The following is a 16480-nucleotide window of genomic DNA, read 5'->3' as shown; positions in this document are numbered from 1 at the left end:
CACTATCCTAAACAAAAAGTTCAGAGAGAAACTATGACAGTGCCATCATAATACTTTATTTAGGTTTTGAAAATATTATTGGTTACAATAAGAAATGTCTATTTACACTATGTTTTACAGGAATGCACACAACTAATATTGAAAAATTTCAAAATGATCACGTTTTAAGTGGCTGTTCTGTATAAGGACCTTAAAACTTAAAAGTGGTTACAAAGTGGATAAATATAAAAATATAGTATATCGAAACTAACAAAAAAGTTTGGTGACATGTAAAATTAATTGGCTATAATTACCACTAAACAATAAACCTGGCATCACAGGAACTGACGCAAATTTGAAGTACCTGCGTATCAAGTGCAACAAAGCTGAGTGAACAGCTTCCTACAAGTTTACAAAACCCACACACCTTAGCATCCTCTTCACTTTTGACGGCTTCTTCTTCAACTGTTTCGTATCGGCCATTATCATCGTCTTCAGTATTACCAGATGCGGTGGCCTGGGAAGCTGGACTGTCCGTATGCAACGCTTTAACTGAAGTCTGAGTGATATCACTTTCAACTAAGGACAAGAAATAATATTCCTATAAGCAATATGATTCTTTTCATCTGAATTGAAAATTTATAGTTAACAAAAAATAAGAAAAGATAAATGAAAATTACTAAAGTTAATATATCAATGTCCTTCAAACAATCATGAGCTGTCCTTGTAAAGAGTATATTATATTTTATACCATACCTTGAGGTGGCAAGGAATAATATTCTTCACTCTCTTCAAGCTTTGGAGGAGGTGGAGGGGCTGGTCTTTGTGGCAATATAGCAGGAGAGGTGTTCCCATTCTGAGTTTCTGTTTGAGAAACCAATAAGGTGGATCTTGTAAGAGCTAGACTTCAATAAATCATCATAAGAATTCTGCTCCAACTTAATTTTTATACAGTAAAAATAAAGTAAATAAAATGGAATCAACTTTTACTTCACTCTGTCTTTCAACTCATAACACTGACCCATTACAAAATTCTTGACTCTAATTGGAACACTGAATTTGTCTCAAACACTGCAGTTTAAAAAATGACCGGAGCACAAAAATATTTTTGCTGCTTTGTGAAAATTATGTCACATTCCAGTAGCCAAAACTGTCAACAACATTTCAACAACAATAATTATCCTAGCAAACTTTAAAAAATATTTTGTTGCAATACAATATAGTTAAACAAGTGAGAAATGATCAAATTGTTGCAATACAATATAGTTAAACAAGTGAGAAATGATCAAAGTTATATAAATATGACATTTTTATGGTAAAATCAAGTTTTATATATACTTGCCAAGTAATTACATTGCTACTAGTTTCACTCGCTCGGCAGCTAAAAATTTTGAAATTTGAGGGTCGAGCTATTTTGTTTGGCTAGGTGACTAACCCTGCCCACTTTTATGAGCCTTCACTTTACACAATGGATAAGCTCATCTTCAATCGAAGAATGGGCTTCCAAGATGAGGTCTCTACGGAAGAATGCCAAGGCATTCTTCGAAAGTGGGCGAGAAGGATTCTTAACAGAACACCATAAAGCGTTTGAAGGCCCACGAATTTTCTTTGTTCTGTGAAGGCAAAACCTTGGAGCTCTTACATGACACAATACCCTCTCTTCCTCATTTGGGCCTACAATTTCAGACAAACTTTTAACTGCAAAGGAACGAGGCCACGGTTTGAAAATGGACTCATTCTTGGCTAGAAATCCCAAAGAGAAGGAACAGACAGCATTTCCTTGGGAGAAGCCCACTCTTTTGTCTATTGTACGGACCTCAATGATTCATTTTGCAGTTGCTAGAGCAACTAGGAAAAGGGTCTTGCTAGTTAGACCTCTCAGGGAAATCGAATGCATAGGCTCAAATCGGGGTCCAGACAAGCATTTAAGAACCACGTCCAGGTTCCATGGCACTACTGCTACCTCCTGTCTCGTGGTGTCAAGCGATCTAATTAGATCTGATAAATCCTGGTTAGAGGAAAGGTCCACTCCCCTGTGTCTGAAGACAGAGCTTAACACGGCCCTATAACTCTTGATCGTCGAGGATGACAGATTTCTACTGGTCTTAAGACATAGCAGAAAGCCTGCTATTTCGGCTATAGGTGTCTGAGAAGATGACACTCTGGGCTTTCTGCACCAGTCTCTAAAAATTGTCCACTTAGCCTGATATACCCTATCAGAGGACTGCCGCCTGCATTGAGCAATAGCTTGCGAAGCTGATCTTGAAAACCCTTCTTTCTAAGAAGTTTCCTGATAGTCTGTAGCCTGTCAGGGCCAGAGTAGACTATCCAGAAGTGGAGTTGTTTTAGCAGATGAGGTTTTTGAGGTAGCAGCCTCGGAAAGTCTGCGAGGAGGTCAAGAAGGTCCGGGAGCCATTCCTTTGTCGGCCAAAAAGGAGCAACTAGGATCACTGACAGATTTTGATGAGTCTGGAATTTGTTGATCACCTGTCTTACCATACTGAAAGGGGGGGAAAATCATAAAGGTGACCGTTCGACCAGTCAACTAATGTCAAAATCAGTAAACAAGGTACAAGTCGAATTAATCAGTCACAATACTGTAAAGGAAAAAGAGAGTCTAACTCTACCTAACAATGCTGGAAGGCTATCAAAGCAAGATTACTTCACCAAACATGATGAGAAATCAATAGTAAAGATGAATTCCAAAATCAGAGCTGTTGCTAAAAGCTGGTGTACAGCCATTATCAGACAGAAACAAACTGAATACTTCTGCTAGTTGTCTCTCTCTTACCCTGAAAGTGGGCGGGGTTAGTCACCTAGCCAAGCAAAATAGCGCACCCCACAAATTTCGAAATTTTTAGCTGCCGAGCGAGTGAAACTAGTAGCAATGTAATTTCTTGCTAAGTTACTTATATCAAAATAAATTTTCATGATAAAAGATAGCTATATCTTCATACCAGCAGGCAAATTGAGAATCAAATAAAAGAAAAGGATCGCTTGGCTAACCTGGATGACTGTCTAGTTCATCTGTTCTCTACCAGGTTGTTTTGAATGTTTTAGCTCGTCAGAATTCTTCACGGCGACCCACTAAGCTGTGGGGAGGCTGGGATGGGTCAACTTTAACAGTAAGTATCCAAATAACGAATTTTTTTTTATGAAAATTCATATTTGGGATGACTCTTTACCTACTGTTAAAGTAGCTGACTCCCACATTGAGAATAAGATGATGAGCAGTGCAGCTAGAAAAAATCCCCACCACACTAACATCTCTTGAAGTTTTATAGAGACCAAGACTAAATTCAAGTCTGGAAGAGACTTCCTGTTGCACGTCTCTCCACGTAAAAATGAATTAGCTGCCTCCTGACCCTTGCTATTCTCACAAATTCTCCAGTAAAGCCATGTGTCCCGACTGTGAAAGCCACTGCCTGGCAGGAAGCTTTCTTAAGGGCTAAAATTCTTCAAGAAAAAAAAAAGAAGTGTCAACTCATCTCTCTGATGGAAAAGCCTGAACATTGCAACAGATCCTTGGCCCTCAGAATCCCATCGAAAGAGTTGCCAACGAAAATAAGTAATCATCTACAAAGCTTGATATTCCTGACTTTGCTTCCTAGGGAAGATAACCTAAAGAACAAGGCACAGTTACAATACCATGAAAACAGCTATCAGCCAAATCAGTAAAATAGCGGCAACCACCCAGTGCGGTGGCATTAAAATCTGGTAAGAGCTAATGCATTCAAAACACACCTGGTGGAGAACAGGTGAACTAAACAGTCAAGCGAGTCAGACAAGCAATCTTTTTATCTGAATGCTGACTCATCTGCTGGCATAAAGATAAAGCTATCTTTTAACAGTACTGTATGTAAAATTCATCACAAATACTATACTGTAAGAAGTGACTGACCTCCAATGTAGTTAATGTTAGATACAGAAAAAGTCCTCTGGAATTGTATACTTAACAGTTCACTTCACAAAATCTACACCTTTATCATACTTATAGCAACCATAATGTTTAAAATCTAAGGCTGAACACACTCTTAGGTTACATACCAGATGGATATGTTCCTTCGTTATTTAATGAGACATCAGACACATCATCTGGAAATGAAGCGCTGCTTGCACTATCACCACGAATCAACTGACCACTTCCAGAAGCCGTGTCCCTCCTTGATAACCGTAATTGGAGTTTATTAGATGATAATTTCTTGCCTGACTGGGGCTTCTGAACTTTGGAATAAATTGGCTCAGCAAGAGGTTTAGGTTGTACAGACTTTGAAGTGGAAGTTTCACTACTGGTAATTTCCTGTTTATCTTTTGATACTGTCTTCACAGAATGAACTTTCCCAACACTAACTCTGGGTGGCACTGGTGGGATATTTTTAGTTCTAGGAGCTACAGCTGGTTTCTTATCTGCTACAGAATTACATTCTTCAGACTTGCTGGCATCCGAAGCTGTACTGGCAGGTCCAGCACCACCTGACAAAGACCTTGACACTCTAGGTGGTATGACTGGAGGTCCAATTTCAGATTTTGTCATAAGTTCTGATACTTCTCTCTCAGTAAACACACTTTCACTGGCTCTTTTATCAGTGTGTGTACTCTTACATGCAGTATCTAGAGAGGCTATATTCTTTGCAAGAACTGATTCCACTTCCTGTTGTTTGATACTTCCAAAATCATCCTTATTATAAGACCTCCTACTTCCCGCCACGTTGTATGGGGAGGCACTTCTTGACCGAGAGGAAGGGGTGGTGTTTTGCGTAAGCTGCCGTGATTCTCTCTTACAACATTCCTCTGACGATGCATCTGGTATTTGGAAACTGGTCTCCTGTGGTTGTGAAGTTAACTCAAACAGCATTGAGAGATAATTCTGGGGACACATACCTTTTGAACCATTCAAATTTTCAACTATAACCCAATTATCATCAACAAATTTTATCACTTTCAAAATATCTCCTTTTGACATTGTCACATCACCAGCTTGAACTCCTTCAAAACTATATTCTGCTTTAGCATAACCTAAATATGGCTGTGCTACAGTATCAGCTCTAGCTAAAAACATTTCCTCCTCATTATGAAGGCAATTCACAATTATGTCTACATAAGATGTGGGAAATATTCCCTTACAATTTCCAAGGCGCCCCAGAGTCCAGTGAGAGTCTATGTGTTTCAGAAGATGTATGATATCTCCCTTTTTGAAAGTCAGTTCATTAGGATACTGCGCCTTGAATGAAAAGATTGCTTTGCCATATGGTTCAATCCCAGTATTGTCCTCATTGTAGCCTGGCGATGACATTGTGCTATATTGTTTAATCAGGTTGTTGTGAACATTGTTGTTATTAGTTACTTTGTCTTCATTATTGTTTAACATGTTCTGTGAAAAATAGTCCTCTACTTCCTTAGATAAGGAATTGAGCAGATTTTCACATCCACCATCTTGGATATTCGCTAAGGCACTCATTTGCTGAACATGACCAAAACCATTCAAATCAGCATCTGGAGCACTCTCATACTGGTCAGACTTGGTCTTCATAACACTGTCTTCATTTATGTTCTCATATCTGTATAATGTATTTGATGGCTCATCAGACTGAATATTTGCTCTGTTCACATCAGCTGTAAAGGAGCCTGAAACATCTTCATATCTTGGTTTCAAGTTATTGAAAGAATCTGAGGCACTTTCTTGGCTGAAAGGAGGGATAATTAACTGGGGATCACACAGGCTCCTTGTGGCATTTTTGTTAGAACCAGAGGAGAACACACCAGGCATATTCTGCCTAAAATAATCATCATCAAGCAAATCCATATCGTCACTGGCATCAATGGTCTTCCAGTGAGTGGAAGTTCTGGACAGAGTGACAGGAGGGTCAGAGGAAATGGGCTCTATAATTGCGGTAATAGAACTAGAGTCGGCATCACTACCATTAGACATTAACTGGCCAGCATTGACTTCATAAGGTACTTCAGTGGACGCTACAGTGGTTCCAGGCCTGTCTGTTAGAAAATCACTGCCTGGGTCTTGGTAATTATCAACAGGGATACAGTCTGAAGCTGGGGCTTGCTGTGAGAGGGCAGATGATGAAGGCACATTCGAAGTCTCAATAATATCAACAAAGTCACAGGGAAATATTCCAGTAGATCCATTGCTCTCCCCTCTGTAAAGAAAATCAATGCAGTGGAAATTAACCATATGAAGATTTCATTTGCAAACTTCAGCAATAAATATATGCTAACAGTGTTAGTTATTTGATTATTACATATAAATTTTCATAAAATTTATTATTTGGATACTCACCTACTGTTAACTACAGTGAACCCCCCGTATTCGTGAGGGATGCATCCCACAACCCACCCGCGAATAGGTCAAATCCGAGAATGCTTAAAACCCCTCTAAAAACACTTAGAACTGCCCATTTTGATAGCTTAAACCAAGAAAAACCTGGGTATTTTAAGTTTTATCACAAAAGTGCATTTATTCATGAAAATTATATGAAAATACAGTAATTAGTGAATATTTCTCAGTGAAAAATACCGCGAATGGGCGAATTTTCCGCGAAAAATGGCTAGATATGTTCCACTGAGAAACCTGCGAATGCGTGAGTCCGCGAACCATGAGAACGCGAATACGGGGGGTTTACTGTATAGCTTATATCTCCGCGCCTATAGGCAAGTCGGCATTCAAACAAAAGACTGAATAGCTGCCCATATGACTGTCTTGTACACCCGTTCTCCACGAGGTGCATTTCGAATGTTTTAGCTCTGTCAGAATTCTCCTTGACAGCCCACTAAGTTGTGGAGAGGCTGGGTGGGGTCTTCTTTAACAGTAGCTATGCATCCAAAAAATAAATTTTATTTGGGATGAATCTTACCTACTGTTAAAGATAGCTGATTCCCACATTGAGAAGAGGAAGGTGGGTAGTGCAGCGAGACAAAGCCCGCTCAGCCAATCGAGCTAAAGTTTCCTGCATGAAACCCAAAACATTCTTACTTCATCTGGAATCTTTTCTGGATCCTACTGCAGCCAGAATTTGGATTCCATTCAGGGAGCAAGGTTCTCATGTGTGTGTAGCGGAGAGCAGCCTTGCAGAGAAAAGGGCTTCAATTCAGCCAGAATGAAACAGAAGCGGCATGCAGGGACCCCTGTGCCTGGGTCCAAAAGACCTATACAATGACAGTCACTAAAAATAAATACCTTTATGATACAAAGGTACACTCCTATACAATATATGTACCTTCATGCTCCCCAAATTATTAAAATAAGGGATTCAAAACAGAGATTAAAAGACTGCGCTTTCTTCGGTTATGGAAAAGACTTTGCCCGCTACTAGTAGTGGACTATGGGCTTTACTGTTTTCAAACAAGATTCTGCATACTTAACCCTTAAGGGACAGGCTAACCATATACAGGCAGCCCCCGGTTATCGGCGGGGTTCCGTTTCTGAGGGTGTGATGATAACCGAAAATTGCCGCTAACCGAAAATCGGTGATTTATGTGCCTTTTCGGCAATTTTCAGGGGTTATCGCCGCCGAAAAACGCAGATTTTCGGTTATCAGCGCCTCTGTTAGGTATGTATCAGCGTCGATAAGTGGAAATCGGCGATTTTCGGCGCCGAAAATTGCCGATTTTCATCGCTAGACAAGCCCCATAAAACCGGATCGCTGTTAACCGAGCCCGCCGTTAACCGGGGACTGCCTGTATCATGCACGCCCCCATACTGGGTAAACTTTAAGGTTGGCCAATTTAAGAAAAAACACATCAATGGAAAGCGAAGATATGCAAATGCACGTGGTGTAAGAAAAAAAATTTCTTAATTTTCCCTACCTTCCACAGGACGTTGAAAGTGACTATTTACAACCCTCTGTGGGGTCTCTTTTACAGAACACTCATAAATTTTACCAAGTTATACATGTTTTTCTAATAATTTATTTGACTTTATTTTGTAAAATTTTAACTACAACTCACACAATATCATAACAGATAACTAAAATCAGTATCAAATTCTGAGTATATTTTTTGTAAAATATTTACATAAATTTACTGAGATCGGGAGATGCATTAACTTTTTTTGGATTTATACATGTTTTGTCTAATATTTCTTAAAAAAATTACAATTATAACTGACATCATATCATAAAAGATAAGAACTAAAACCAACAGCAATCCCTGGGTATATTTATGAGCAAATAAGTAAAAAGACCATGAGAGGAGCAAGACATTCCCCCATCAAGTCAATAACAATACTGATCTCCCTGAGATGCCCACTGACTGAGCTGAGCTGAGTCTAAAGTTGCTACCATTCATTTACATATTGCAGTAAAAAATACAGTGAAGCATATGAAAACAATAATGGAAATAACATTGGTGACAACATACTCAGAACTATGCACGTACCTGTACCAGTCCTTGTCTACGACGTGGGTGATATTTACAACGTCCCCTGCATAAAGATCCAACTCCTCTGGTAGCTGAGCCCGGAGACTCATTCTAACTCGGCCCTTCATACACACTGGCTTTTCCGCAGTATCTTCAACCTGGTATGAATAAGACTTCTTTCAGTACTAACAAGTAACTCTGGACTGCTGAATGCTTGACCATAAAAGAATATACAGTTCACGCTCAACTCAGCTAAAAGTACTTTAAAATGTACAAGTGACTTAGATAATCACCAAAATCATGTTCTATAAACATTAAAAACTCAAATATCCCAAGCAACAGGTTAAGTTACAGAGGTTACAAGTCTATAGCCTATCTAGATATAAATGTCGCACTAGAGTCAAACCCCTGTATTTGCGGGGGATGCTTATCACAAACCCGTGAAGTTAAAATCCGCAAATACTTAAACACCACAACCCCCCTCTCAAAATGCTTATAACTGCCAATCTTGAAAGTTCAGACACCAAATGTATACCTATCATCCAACATCAAATATTATTATTATTATTATTATTATTATTATTATTATTATTATTATTATTATTATCTAATATTATTAATCTTAATAATATTCGAAAATTAGTAAATCATTTTCTTATCATAAAAAAATGTATAAGTGAATATTTCTCAACGAAAAAGTCTGTGAATTGCCGCACTTTTCGCGAATAATTTAAAGAAAGATATGTTCCACAGAAAATCCCGCAAATCGACAGGTCCGCGAATCGTAAGAACGCGAATACGGGGGTTTACTGTATTTATGAGCAAATAAATAAAAAGACATCATGGGAATTTTGGGAAAACTCCCATGCCATTTGATGGAAAGTGGATGTACTTGAAGTAATTCACAGCAGTTTACAAAAATGCATGCTTTAACTTACATTGGACCTCCTGTACATTATTTATAGGTATGGTTTTCTTGCAACAGATTTCTCTAACCTACCTCAATTATGTCTTCATTTACTTTCCACACAAAATTTAGAGGGAATATTCCTTTTTTTCCAAAAACTTCGCCACACCACCAGGCATCATCTACTGGATTTAACCCAATAATAAAATCACCTGGAAAAAAATAAAACTTGTCAAATGACATGCAACGTTTTTGTATCAGCCTGACTGTCTTAAAAATCTTAATTCTTCTCAGCATGTACGGAGGTATTTCAACAAGCACACTCACAAAAGAATTAGAAAGGAGTTTGAATTTTTTAACTCAGATATATTCTTCAGCAAAAACTTCCTACACAATACATCACACAAACCTCTAGCGAAGCCAAGATCTCCCGCCTGAGCTGGGTGAAAATCAGCTGCAGCAACAAAAACTGGACTACCTGCAGCGTGTTTTGGAAGATCTGTTTTGACTAAGACACTGGAGGGGACACGGCCCACTGCGCCCCCACCCTCAGCTTCCACCCAGTGACGATCAACCACTGAGTGTATCTGAAAATTTATGGTAATTATATAAAACAAAGTTTTCAAGATCACAGTACTCTATGCTGGCAATTAACAAATCACCTAACCAATTAACATTTACTGAGCAAAAAACCAGCATGGACAAAGTAAAGTACCTAGTGAAAATGACATTTTTATAATAAAATAAAGTTTTATATATACTTACCAAATAATTACATAGCTATTAGTTTCTTCTTTACGCAGCAGCTCAAAACTTAAAAATCACGGTAGTGCCCTTTTGCTTTGGGTGTAGGTAGCTTGCCCTGCCCACTTTCGGGGGACAACAGGTACAACACAGCCAAAGAACTCAATTCGTTTATGTCCTCTGTCCATGAGAGGGGAGGAGGGAGGGCTCCGATCATGTAATTATTTGGTAAGTATATATAAAACTTTATTTTCTTATAAAAATGTCATTTTTATAAGTAACTTACCAAATAATTACATACCTGAATCCCATATTGATAGGAGGTCGGATACATGAATACCCAAAATCCCTCAGAGATAGAGGAGAATTTGAAATAGAAATTAGCTAGCTTCATGAAATGCCTGTTGTAACCTTAACTGGTGAGGGAGCTACGGCAGGTAGATTCTGCCCCTGGTCGGAGCTCCTCTCGACCTATAGTGGCGTGGCGGTAGAGCCAAGGGTTGCCTCTACTCTAGTGGGGGCTTTGCAATACAGGAGTGAATCGCAGGTTGCCAAAGCTAACAATCAAATAAAATATATATATATACAGTATGTGCCCTTGCCTGAGCACAGTACAAACAAAATATGACCAGATAAATTTAACCTACACCACCTTAAAAATTAATTCAACCAAATCATAAAAAACAATGACTGGTTGGCACTCATGACACGGTGCCCCCAAGGCTTCCCAAAGACAGACGACAATCCTTATCAAGGAGAGGGGATAGAGGAAAAGAAGGTGTTCCTCCCATCCTTTGTCCCCCAAATACCATGCCAGCTGCAAAAAATGGGGCTAAAAATATACTACATTTCTCATGCACTGTCTCTATATCACAAAGACACATAGAGAAAACTGACTTGCACCTCCAGTAAGTGGACTAGAAGATCGTGGAGGGAGAGAGATTCCCCTTCAATGCCAACGAAGCGAACAAAGGACGTCTAGGATCCTTAACTGAACACCAAAGATTCTATGAAGAACCTCTAATCCTTTTAGTTCTCTCTAGCACTTCCACTGCTCCCTTGGAAAGGAGGGACTCAACTTCCTGAGAGAGGGGCAAAAACTTTGTGGAACCTTTTGAATATGCTGTCCAGGCAATTGCAGATGTAACTGAAGGAGGAGTCTCGACGAAGGGAATGGAGTAGCTCTCCTTGAGAACCTTGATCAACCAAGGATCCGCTCCTCTGCGCTCCCATTCCTTGCAATAAAGTAGAAGTCTGGCCCCTACTTCGGCGTGGAGGACTAACTTCTCACTTCTTGGGGTTGGTCTTGAAGGAAGACCTCTTAATGGACTTTGTAGGAGGTTGCAAGTTGGATCTGGGTCTAGACCAGGTTTTTGTCTTCCCTCCACAAAAAGGCTGAGGCTGTAGAGGGGAGAATGATCTTGATGTGGAAGGCACAGGCTCCCTCAGACGTCTAGTGGGCTGTGCCGACAAGTCAGTGGTAGACTTATTCTGCAAGTCTAAAAGATTCTCCTTCACACTGATTTGTAGAAAGAGGTGAGACCTGTCTAAAGGAGCAAAGAGTAGAGCTGACTTCTGTGTCAGCCAGACTCTTTCGAGGTGAAAGAACACCAGAGCTCCTTCTTTTTAAAGACGCTCATAGAAAAGAGGCAGGCGAGTTCTAAAGAGCCATCTCTAACTGCCCTATCTGAGCACGAAAGAACTCCCAGCCAACTGGAGGCAAAGTCTTCAGCGAGATCAGGACAGTCTTCAATCTTCCTCGCTAGCGCCCCGATGGAACAATCGAGGAAACTAAAAATCTCAAACACCCTAAAAATGTTCTTGATAAGGTGATCCAGTTCAGATGAGGAAAACATTATCTCGGCTGTAGAAAAGGACGTTCTATGAGCCGAATCCGCCAGATCGGAGAAGTCCCCTTGGGAGGAGGCAGAAACTCCCAAGGAAGGAGCTTCCCCAGTGGCATAGAACGAGTACCTCATCTTCAACAACTTGCTGAGCGGAAAAGCAAATGTCGTTGTTTGCCCTGTTCTCTCTTAGCAGCCAGCCAGTCATGAACTTCTTTGAGAGCCTTCTTCGAGGAGGACGAAAGAACTAGCTTGGGTAACCCGGTACCCTCTGATGAATGCTTTCTCATGACGATGGTAGAAGCTGGAGAAGTAGGCAAAGCAGGAACAAAGAAATCAGGAAAACTATCCAGGAGGAAATGAAGAAGACATGAGCATGCAGAAGAGTAGACCATCTCCTGAAGAACCTCTTCCTCCTCTGAAGAGATAGGAGACAAAGATTTATTCTTGGACTCTGGAGCTGACGAGGATTTCTTCAAAAAACCCATAAGTTTGGTCAATTGACGCTTGAGTGGGGCTAACGAATCTTCTTGAACCGATGAGGATGAAGGATTAAGAGAAGAAGGCACATGGATCACAGAAGCAGAGGCTGGGAGCTCGGCTGTTGGCGTCGGAAGCTTGGGAGTTGGCGCCGGGCGCTCAAAAGCGGAAGTATGGCAAGAGACGGCGGGTGCCGGGCGCTCATCAGCGGAAGTCTGACGTGAGTCAGTGGGCGCTGGGCGCTTGGAAGAAGTCGGGCGCTTAGAACACTTATAGCGCTCAGGACTATCAATGAATGAAGATGATGAGCAGGAGAATCAGGCTGGACCTGAAAACTGCAGGAAGGTTGTGGGCTAGCCTCCCTGTACCTCTTGACAGCCAAGGAAGAGGTGTTGCCAAGATCCGCATGTCTCTTGAGCGGGCGCGAAGAAACAGAGTAGCGATATGGGAGCTTCTTGCGCGGACTGGAAGTTTCCAAATCTGAAGAAAGCTGATGCAATGGAACGCCTTTCCAATGGCGTTTAGTCGAAGCCTGGGAAAAAATGACGGGCAAACCCCACCAGCCTCCCTTGGACCTCTGGTATGTCCTCTCTCGGTGCGGGGGAGCGGGACAGTGACCTTCGTCTAGGAGCACTGGTGGGATGGACAGCCACCTCCCCAACATTCACAGCACTCTCACTTCTCACTACACTTTCATTACAGTACTCACATTTTTTCCATTAGAGATCTAATAGCCGATCCCATTTCCTTAATTCTATTAGATAACACACCAAACTTCTAATCGAACCTTGATTCGAGGCTGGCAATGGCACTAAGAGCGGAATCATGGGAACCTGGAACAGGAGTAGATGGTAAAGTAGGAGGACTTATGATGGGAGAAACAGGAGGAATTGGAGGAGTAGTAGTTCTATCATCCCCTACATTATCCAAAGGAACAGAATCTGTATTGGCCCTATTCTCAGCACTAAGGGCTGCTTTCCTCTTTCTATCTCTTTCCAATTTTTCTTGATGAGATTTCAAGGTTTTCCCTTTCTTATCCTCCCAATCCTGACACTCTAAGCAAGTATTATCTTTACTACATTCTTGGCCCCTACATTTCGTGCATTTTGTCTGAGAATTGTAAGAAAGCTTGGTTAACCTAGTTCTACAACCCTCAGAACAGAAGCGAATACCGGAAGTACTAGAATCCGACATTGTTAACTGAAGTACTTCCTACAGTTAATCCGAAACAAAAATTCACCAATGACAGAAAGCCACAGAGCAACAAGTCCTGAATACTTCACCAAGATCGGGCAAATAACTAGCTGAAAAGCAAAGAAGCAGCTGCGTAAAACTTCCGATGTTGATCGGAAGCCGGCGGGAAATGAACCGAGCCCTGTGCAAAGCCGTTCCTTTGAGTCCCGGATAGTGGGCAGGACCTTGTCACCTACACACTAACGATAGTAGTGCTGCCGTGCGAATTTTAAATTTTTAAGCTTTCACAGGTCAGGGAGCCAATAGCTATGCAATTACTTGGTAAGTTACTCATATAAAATGTAATGATATAAAGAAATAGTCTCTAATATAATAGCATCTAATATACAGCCAAATACAGTATATCTTTTACCTGTAATATGTCATTTTTATAGACATTAATTTCCTCAGGCAGCACACCAGTAAAATCTGAAATACATCGGCAAATATCACCAGGCTTCATTCTGTTTTAATGCAGTCCTTATACACAATTGTGGTCATGCTGCATGAATCCAATCTGAAAAATATAACTTCAGTAGTACCTAGCCATAAACAATTTACATAATTCTTAACACTATAAGTACAATGTTGTAAATATCAAAAATTTTCAAATCAATTTTTATTTTTCCTATGTATACAAACCAGAGCCTTGTATGTAGGCAAGTTCTTCATTGGGGGGTGGGTAGAGTTGTCGCCTAGCACGCTGTTGGCCCAGCGTTTGACTCTCCTACCGGCTAACGAAGAATTAGAGGACTTTATTTCTGGTGACAGAAATTCATTTCTCGTTATAATGTGGTTCGGATCCCACAATAAGCTGTAGGTCCCGTTGCTAGGTAACCAGTTGGTTCTTAGCCACGTAAAATTAATCTAATCCTTCGGGCCAGCCCTAGGAGAGCTGTTAATCAGCTCAGTGGTCTGGTTAAACTAAGATATACTTAACTTATTTTTTGTATGCAGGCATATCCTTCAGCGCAACGTGGAGACCATCAGTGAATTGCCAGCAAGGCAAAGGTTAACTAGTAATTACAAGGTGTGAGGGGGGAAATACCCCTCAATCACTTGCCATCACCACGCACTTTTCCCCTTGGCCTCAGAGACAATGCAGGTTGACTATGGTTGGCAATTTGATGTAAGGTCCTGGTTTGTATACGTAGGAAAAATATACATGGCTTTAAAAAATAGCAAATTTTTCAAGTAATTTGTTTTTTTCTAATATAAAAACTAGGAGTTCTTTACATAGGATTTAGCTTGTGAACACATGCTGGGCCATTTAACTTTCAGACAAGGAAGGGTGAGGCCCAGCCCACTCACCAGTCTGCACTCCATTTTGCTTTTTGACCCAGGTATCAGAATGGAGGGGTGGCTGAGGTGGGACATGAATGTAAAGAACTTCAGGTTTGTATGTTAGGAAAAAATAAAAATTACTTTAAAAATTTGCTATTTGTTCCTAAACAATTACAAACCTTCATTCTTTACATAGGAGACTTTCCCTTTGGTGGGGGGAGTCTGGGCAAATCTCTGAACTGACTGGGTGGTTCTACCCACCCGGGAGGACCTTCCTACCCTGGAAGAGCTGAGGAAGGAATCCCGCACCTCTAGCTTGTTGGATGTACGGGGTGTTGCAACTGTTAGGCTTCTGGGCATAGAGTAATGAGTTTGCTTCATTACTTCTGATGAAGGCTTGGAGGAACCCAAAAGTGTCAGAGACAATAAAACTTGCTAATAAAACCGACAGGTTTATTTCAATGTCTGTCCCTCTCCCCCTTGTCTGGAGAGAAGTGGGGACATGCATCCTATCAATTTACAAGAAGATGAAGGACAAGGTGCCCTGTCATGGAGTCACCCGCAAACTCGTCCATCCAGCACGTGACGGCTTGCTGCCTGCCTCTCTGTCCTACGAGAGAGATAGGTAAAAGAGAAAAGGAAGACCAGTCACTCACACATTCTCTCTTGCTTAACCCTTAATGGACAGACCACTTCAACAGAGGATCTAAAACAGGTTTTGGGTGGTGGACAGATCCCTCTGAGGAGGATTAATATTATGCGCCATACGATTTGTCTGTATCGAGTGGGAAAGAGTTTCCAATACTGTACTTCAATGGCCTATAAATGAATCATGGCAACTAAAGAAGTCAGCTCAGCTCGATCATGGGCATCCTGGGAGCTTCAGTATTGTTCTTGACTTAGAGGGGGAAATGTCTTGCTCCTCTCTCTCCCATCACGTCTTTTTATTTATTTCCTCACAAATATACTCAGGGATTGCTGTTGGTTTTAATTCTTACCTTTTATGATATGATGTCAGTTATAGTTGTAATTCTGCAAAGAATTTGGTCACAGTCATGCCCTCCGCAACTAGTGCAGAGGATATGCGGGTCAACATCCAGAGACGAGCGGTAGCGATTGCACGGTTTTGAGGCAGTGCCGGGTGGACATGCTGGGTACTGCCCTTTTGCTCACGCTTAAATAATTCATGGGTTTGCACAATACTTTATATACAAACAGACAAACAAAACAAAAGATGAATTCCATAACCACACACACAACAACTCCACCGGGATAACCGAAGAAAAACAAAGCAAAACAGCAAGCAGGACAGAGAGCAGAGAAACAGCTCTTCATCACGCAGTGGCCGAAAGCAAAGTGAATGTTTACCTTCTGGGTGGGCAGGACTTCCACCAGTCGGACGGCAGTTAACTACCTAAACACCATATTTAAAAGTTAAATGGACGTTTCCAGCTGTGGTGAAGCATATTCCTTGTATAAAAACCGATGGTTTGTATACTGTGTAGGAGCAAACACGGTTTCCACTCCTCAGGCTGATGTAAATCAGGCATCTGTATTATCAATATACAGTGAACCCCCCGTATTTGCAGGATCGTCCCCTGAGCCCCCAAAATAGGTCAAATCAGAATGCTTAAAACCC

General features: G+C 40.9%; 1 protein-coding gene across 2 annotated transcripts in view; it reads right to left on the bottom strand.

Annotated features, from left to right (window-relative positions):
* Positions 1-16480, bottom strand: part of LOC136825628 (dynamin-binding protein-like) — a 61113-nt gene that overhangs the window by 38968 nt on the left and 5665 nt on the right. For both annotated transcript variants that reach the window (XM_067082224.1, XM_067082223.1), the window contains 7 exons: positions 13931-14074; positions 9666-9843; positions 9350-9468; positions 8368-8507; positions 4027-6131; positions 736-843; positions 407-558 (listed from right to left, as the gene is read on the bottom strand). In XM_067082224.1, coding sequence (XP_066938325.1) covers positions 407-558; positions 736-843; positions 4027-6131; positions 8368-8507; positions 9350-9468; positions 9666-9843; positions 13931-14020 — 2892 coding nt within the window. In that variant the 5' untranslated portion in view covers positions 14021-14074. The remainder of the gene's footprint in view (positions 1-406; positions 559-735; positions 844-4026; positions 6132-8367; positions 8508-9349; positions 9469-9665; positions 9844-13930; positions 14075-16480) is intronic.

Source organism: Macrobrachium rosenbergii, chromosome 39, assembly GCF_040412425.1.
Source record: "Macrobrachium rosenbergii isolate ZJJX-2024 chromosome 39, ASM4041242v1, whole genome shotgun sequence".
In the NCBI taxonomy this organism is placed as follows: domain Eukaryota; kingdom Metazoa; phylum Arthropoda; class Malacostraca; order Decapoda; family Palaemonidae; genus Macrobrachium; species Macrobrachium rosenbergii.
Note: the sequence above shows the minus strand (reverse complement) of the source record. Positions and strands in the feature narration are given on the sequence as shown.